We start from the raw sequence: 7,196 nt of genomic DNA, 5'->3' as shown, positions 1-7,196 counted from the left end.
GTTATAACAGATTAGCAGTTATTGATTTTTCTTGTAATTTTCAATTTCTGATTTTTAGCAGCGAAATGTCCAGATATTTTAAAAATTAAATAAGTATTTTCCTAGCTTCTTCTTATGTATATAATTATCTATGTTTTCCACGTTAAAATACATTTATACATGTTAGACAGAGTGTGAACAGGAAATTAAATAAATAAAAATAAGAAAAGATATAAAGTGGCATGGTCCATATATTCCACGTTTCAAGACAAATAAATGCACTACTTCTCTACTGGCCCGACCCGAACTACTGTTTAACCATGCAGAGTATTACACCATTTAATAAACCTACGCTAGTATAAATATCATCCTGGGTGTTACTTGTTTCATGCAAATATCTAGTAGTGTAAATAAGATATATACACGTTTGCACAAACAACAATTGAACATGACAACTGAGGCGATTGGAATCATCAATCAATGTTCTGAAAGGCGTTCTGCTGATTACAAACCAAACATTTGGAATTACGACTTCCTACAATCTCTCAAATCCGAATTTCATGTAATAATCCCTATCTTTCTGTATGACAATTTATCCTTGATATATTACCTTTTCAAAATAGAGTTCTAGATAGCTATTTTGTATGCAGGAAGAAGAATATAGACTACAAGTCCAGAAGGCCAGAGAAGAAGTTAAGAGTTTATTTGTTGAAACCTTGGAACCTGTGGCGAAGTTAGAGCTAATAGATAACGTTGAAAAGTTAGGGTTGATAACCTATTTCCAGAAGGAAATAAATGGAATTATAGATAGCTTTCAATCGTTTAAGGATGAGAACGGCTATGTCAACATAGAATCGGATCTTTATGGCACTTCTCTTTGCTTTAGGATACTGAGGTTGCATGGGTTCAACATTTCCCAAGGTACACCGTACACCCATAGTTAATATGCCGGTTATATTGAACTTAATTTAACTTCAAAATCTTATCATATTTTGGTATGCAATATATATAATATTAAACATTAAAATATATATATATATATATATATATATATATATATATATATATATATATATATATATATATATATATATATATATATATTAAACTCTGATGTGGCATGAGGTTACCTAATGATGTCTTGAGACCTTTAGATTATGCTTCTAGACTTTCATTGGCCACTCATTATTCAGTTTGTAGTTGTCACACCGAGTTATTTTAAATTTCAATAATCTTTTTTTTTCCAAGTCTTTTAGAATTGAGTATATGTCCAATATAGATTTATTGTCTTTAACTTTTTTTATTTTCTTCCTCGTACTTTATAAAGTTCATGGAATTGATACATCATCTATTCTTATTCAACTTTATTTTTAACACTCATAATCTTTTAAATACATATTCAATTATAATCACCACACAATTTTTTTCTCCCTATTCAACCCCTGTTTGAGAGTTGAATGATCATTGATCAATACCTCCATTCAACTTCACTCAATTTCATCACCCACACTCAATTAAACATTTATTTAATCCTAGTTGCCACCACATTGATCAACTCCCATACAACTTGCATTATAGAGAGTGGCGGATTCAATCCGAAAGTCAAGTGGTGTGCACAGTTGACCATTGACCGGTCCGTTGACCGTTGACCATCCCGAAATGGTCTGAAAATGGTTACCCCAAAATTGATTTCGAAAACATCCGTTATGATTACCCGGGAATGCATAAACGAGTATATTTCATGTTGAAGTGAAGCAACTCTTTACTTTAACCGTTTTAGCATATACAGTAGCTATGAAGCAATGTTATTATAATCTTGATTTGACAAAACACCTAAAAAGATTGGATCCTAGGATACGATTATGAGAATTAAAAAGCAAATACTTTTAATAAACAATAAATCCCAAATAAATTTGCAAATATACAACCAGCCTTTACCAAAATGGATAAAATTTATTTGCTCCTAAGAGCAAAACATATTTTCTAGAACAGGAGGAAAGACAATCAAATTGTTTACTTAACTTGTTCTACTTAAGATTAACTATTAAGGTTCCTACCAACCCATATCCTACATTTATCATTTCAAACCCATTCAACACAAATCAATACGTCGAGAGTATCAAATCAAAGAAAAATCAGTTCACAAAGCAAAAACTAGTTCATAAATCAAAATATCAAAAGCAGAATAAATATTTTTCAGTTTAAAAATGGAACTCAACATCAAATTTCAAAATATTAAACCCATTTTTGAAAATTGAACACAAAATCAAACAAAATCATGGGAATAAATTTACAACTTTCCGGAGAGTATGCTGGGTCGTGTGCGGCGGCAGATGTTGTCGGTCAACCAGTGGTGAGCGTGACCAACGTCAGGACTCAGTCCGTCAAGCCTCCGCGGCACTGCAATTGGCATAGATGACCAACTTTCTATCTTTTTCTGCACAATTAACCATATCGTTTCTACTAGCATTGGCATTAGAATTTTAGTGGTAAGTAGCCGGTTACCTCTATCTCCAACCTTTTAAAAACCATGAAGCTCCATCGTCTCATACGTACTACACGATATATTGTATAAGTTGGCATAAAGAAATGTGTACTATACGATTGTATAGGTTGGGACGAAAGAAATAGTAATTAAAGGGGCTAAGAATGAATATGGAAGTGATAGGTACTTGATTAATCCTATCAATAAATAAGTATATATTAGACATAATTCTATAAATACCAAGACATAGAACTAAAATTACTTAAGTTAAGTATATCTAGATATAGTGACAGCGATCTCCTTCCTTTGTAATGAAATCAGAAGATTAACGGAATCAGAACATTCCTAACTGAAGGCCATACAAAAAATACAACAAGAAATAGGCGTATGTGTTTCTAGAAGCATCATCCTTGGCATATATAACACATGATATCTTATCCAAAACATCCTTATTAATTACGAGGGCATTTTATTCTTTCTTTATTCAACTAAATTTTCTCTTGCTTGATCAATTCCTCAATTGGATGTTCAATATTCTAAACTCATATGGATACCCGTAAAAATGTTATTATCAAACTTAATGTCATGCTCCTTGACGTCCTGATGGGGTTTCGATTGCTTGTTGTTACCTTTGTCACACATAGCGGATTAATTTTCACTTTTCTGTTAAAAAACTTGGTGGATTAAAATTATAAAGATCACTAGCTAGAAAGGAAATATACAGAAAAAGGAGCATGTATAGGGGAGGGGGCAACTCATGCTTTACTTTTGGTTAATATATAAAAAGTAGAAAAACTAAATTGGAACTATGCTTAGCAAAAATTTCATTTGAAAAAGCGAATTGGAACTTTGTTTATATATAAAACATACCAATTGTTTGTTTGACTACAGGTATGTTCAAAGGGTTTGTAGAAAATGTGGAGAAAAACATGAACGTGAATGTAAAAGCAATGGTTAGCCTTTTTGAGGCTTCACATCTAGCTTTAGAAGGTGAAGACATATTAGGAAAGGCTCGAGCTTTAGCATCATTTTATTTGAAGAACGTTTATCAACAGTTACATGTTGAGCATGGAAAAGAGATATATGATGCATTGAGATTTCCTTTGAACATGAGAGTGGAATGGTTCAATATCAGAAGTCACATTCAAGGTTATGCGAAAGTGAGTCCTTCAAATTCCAATTTGCTCAAGCTAGCGAAACTCAACTTCAACATGGTTCAAGCCGTTCACCAAAGTGAGCTCAAAGATATGTTAAGGTACCTATATGCAATACTGTTGAAAACAAAATTACCGAGTTCAGAAATGTGGCATATCTCTTGACATTTTTTCTTAAATAATCTTATCAGGTTTCCTAGGCTCATTTCTATCCTAATTTATGCTTCTTTTTTGTCAATAGTTGGTGGAAGAAAGTAGGAGTTATGAAAAATCTAAGCTTTACAAGAAATCGGGTAGTTGAAAGTTACTTATGGTCGGTGGGAGTTGCCTTTGAGCCACAATATGGATATCTCAGAAAATGTTTAACGAAAGTCATCAATTTGGTGCTTATTATTGACGACGTTTATGATGTTTTTGGCACTTTGGATGAACTGGAAACCTTCACGCATATTATCGAAAGGTAAGTACGCCTACCTACTATAATTAACAACATGTTCCTGATACTTTTGATAAAACTTAAATAAATATAATTCCAGATGGGCCACTGAAGGGACTGAACGTCTTCCAGAGCCTATGAAGTTTTGCTTAAACATTCTATATGATACTGTTGATGAAATTTCCAACGAACTTCTGAGTGAAAAAGGATATATGGTGAAAACACATTTACAAAATGCGGTAAAAAAATTGTTGCTCATTTTTCACTTGATAATAAATGTTGTTTCAGTTAAAGTTTTATGTAATACATTCTGAAATGGAAATTAAAGTTTATAGTAATTGTTTCCAGTGGAAAGATTTCTGCAAGGGATTACTAGCAGAAGCAAGATGGTATCATAATGGTTACACTCCAGGTCTACATGAGTATTTAGACAATGGTTGGGTAACATCATGTGGCCCTTTGCTATCAGTTCATACCGTTTTTTGGGATTTATATGAACCACAAGAAGAGGCTATCAATTTTTTGAAAATTAATCATGATCTTGTCTACAACACCTCTATGATCATTCGACTATGCAACGATCAAGGGACATCAAAGGTAGGTTATATACTATTTTAGTTATGTACTACGATATTCTTGGAGTTTATCAATAAATAGTGGTGAATTTAGTATGTTGATGTTGGTAGTAGGAGTTACTTGAAGTGGCCGCCCATCACCTACAAAAAAAAAAAAATTATAGTTTGGCCGCTTAAAAAATGGAAAATTTTTAGAGTTTTTTTTGAGCATTTTTATTTGAGAAAATTCAAGGAGATGAGTGTTTGAAACAAATGACCAAGAAAAACACAATTTTATAAAATGATCATGACTTCCATAGAGGACATCTATGAGGAACGATGCACCCTCTGCGGAATTACAATTTTATAATTCTTTTTTGTCTTTTACCCCTTCCACGTTATTTGTTCAAAGAGTTTTTGTGTTTCAAGAGCATCGGGAAAAGAATTTTCTTGTTTCAAGAGCATGAGGACATCTACAAAGCCCTCTCTGTGGAAGTTGTGGTTATTTTATTAAATTGTGTTTTTCATAGTTATTTGTTTCAAACATTACCCTCATTTTGGTTACTTGATGAATTTTCTCTTTTTATTTTTATTTCTATTCTTTTATATAATTATTTATCATTTTTTACATAGTTCACCTATATTATACATAAATGGACGAATTTTTTTTTTTTATAGTTTTGGTCTCACTAAAAATGGAAAATTTTAGAACTTCTACATAACATTTTTATTTTTACTTCCATTTTTCATATAGTTAATTATTTATCATTTTTGTTGAAATTCTCAAAAGGGAAGCAATAAATACGAATATCACTATATTTTAATTTTATTCAGCTATCAAGAGAACCTTAAATATTATTATACTTTATACTTTTATTTATTTTATTATATTATATAATAGACCTCAGTAAAATTCAAATCTGGATACACCACTGTCCAGACACCAGTTCAATATTGCATTTAACTTTTAGTTTTTGGAAATACACATATAACATACATGCCAGTTTGTTATTTATATATAGGCGGAGCTATCCAGAGGTGATGCCCCGACATCAATCATGTGTCATATGACCGAAGCAAATGTTACAGAAGAGGTTGCGAAGAAGTTCATTAAAAGAATGATTACCGATGTATGGACCCAAATCAACATCGTATCTACGTCTTTATCCCCATCTATTAAACATATAACTAATATGGCTCGAGTTGCACATTTTATATACCATAATGGAGATGGATTTGGCATCCAAGATCGTGAGACTAGAGATCAAGTTCTAGTTCTTTTAGTTCATCCTCTTGCAGTTGATTAGTTGGTCAAATTCTATTTATTTTGGTTAAGGATAGGTAATGTGGTCTAAAAGTTAAATATAAGAAAACTAAAAAGAAGGAACTTTAATCCTTATTTACAACTGAAAAGTGTTATGAGCATTGAGCCATTGAGGGCCTTTCTTAAGTGGTCATGTTTGATTGGTAAAGCATGTAATGTATGATATAAAATTTAGTTCGATGGTCATGAAAATTATACTATTCCCACTTAAAATTGTTAATGTTTAATAAGTTATGATATTTGCTTATGTACTGCATCTTTTGGAGGAAAAATACTCATCGTAGGGAGAAGTTATTGAGATCTACAAAGAGTCTTATAGCATATTAAAATGATAATTAACTTTGCAAGAGTTTCAAGGTCTACAAATCGACAATGTTATAAAATACTATCTACGGGCCAGCAAAATGGATTACAATGAGTGAGCGACGGAGTTAAGATGTCAGGATAAAGGAGATTTAAATCGTAATAAAATAATAAAATATATTTTATATACTAATAACATAATATAGCCGATAAGCTTAACAGAAATTTTGACAAAGAAAGATCAAATTTCGTATGAATGAATCTTCCAAAATTTCCAAATGAATATAAACACTTATTCATAATCATCGTTAACTTTCTAGTAATAAAGTAATTAGTTAATTAGAATATAAACGCATACGCTACGATCGATGCTCCATTTTAGTACACTTACTATTAAATAAAAGTTGTAATAGCCAAAGGGTCTTTGACTAGCAGTATTAGAAGTTGACGAATAGATGCTCCTCAGCCAAAGGTTAAGGGTAGAAGTCTCATTTGATACAAAAAATGTAGAATATTAGTAGTATATTGGATGCCTGTCTAGACGTTCTAAAAAAATAAAATGAATAAAAGATATAATAACTAATAAGAATTTTAATTGACATTTTCTTGAAGTCGAAGTTTAAAAAGAGAAGCGTCCATGATTGTAATTGTGGAATTGAAAACAATAAACTATTTAGTTTGTTTAGTTGAATATCATATTAGTCTGTTGAGTGTTTTTATTTTTTATAAAATCATTAAATTATTAAATTGAAATTCCTCATATAATTAAAGAATTTGGGTCTCATGGGGCCGATGGACTTAGACACTTAGATTATGAATATCACATATTTTCTTTGAAACAATTAAAGAAAAATATGACTAGTAATATATAAGTAAATTACATGTTGAGGGAGGTTGGTCACGTGCTAGTCACCTCATTGTCTCCGCCCCTGATTACAATGATTAGCAAAAGCCAAAATGG

General features: G+C 31.4%; 1 protein-coding gene across 1 annotated transcript; it reads left to right on the top strand.

Moving 5' to 3' along the window:
• The first annotated feature begins 396 nt into the window (after positions 1 to 396).
• On the top strand, positions 397 to 6,131 carry LOC145100251 (alpha-farnesene synthase-like). The gene is made up of 7 exons (XM_079037595.1): positions 397 to 541; positions 630 to 900; positions 3,356 to 3,719; positions 3,860 to 4,078; positions 4,155 to 4,293; positions 4,403 to 4,651; positions 5,631 to 6,131. Exons 1-7 carry the CDS (start codon positions 428 to 430, stop codon positions 5,913 to 5,915), a joined length of 1,641 nt encoding a protein of 546 aa, XP_078893721.1. The 5' UTR covers positions 397 to 427; the 3' UTR covers positions 5,916 to 6,131.
• Positions 6,132 to 7,196: the final 1,065 nt, after the last annotated feature.

This window comes from Lactuca serriola, chromosome 4, assembly GCF_051521515.1.
Source record: "Lactuca serriola cultivar US96UC23 chromosome 4, Lser_US96UC23_V15, whole genome shotgun sequence".
Lineage (NCBI taxonomy): Eukaryota > Viridiplantae > Streptophyta > Magnoliopsida > Asterales > Asteraceae > Lactuca > Lactuca serriola.
Note: the sequence above shows the minus strand (reverse complement) of the source record. Positions and strands in the feature narration are given on the sequence as shown.

Coding starts and splice junctions, on each gene's coding strand:
- LOC145100251 (XM_079037595.1), top strand. CDS start 428: ATGACAACTGAGGCGATTGGAATCATCAATCAATGTTCTGAAAGGCGT. Junction 542..629: donor CTCTCAAATCCGAATTTCAT/GTAATAATCCCT, acceptor TTTTGTATGCAG/GAAGAAGAATATAGACTACA. Junction 3,720..3,859: donor GAGCTCAAAGATATGTTAAG/GTACCTATATGC, acceptor TTTTGTCAATAG/TTGGTGGAAGAAAGTAGGAG.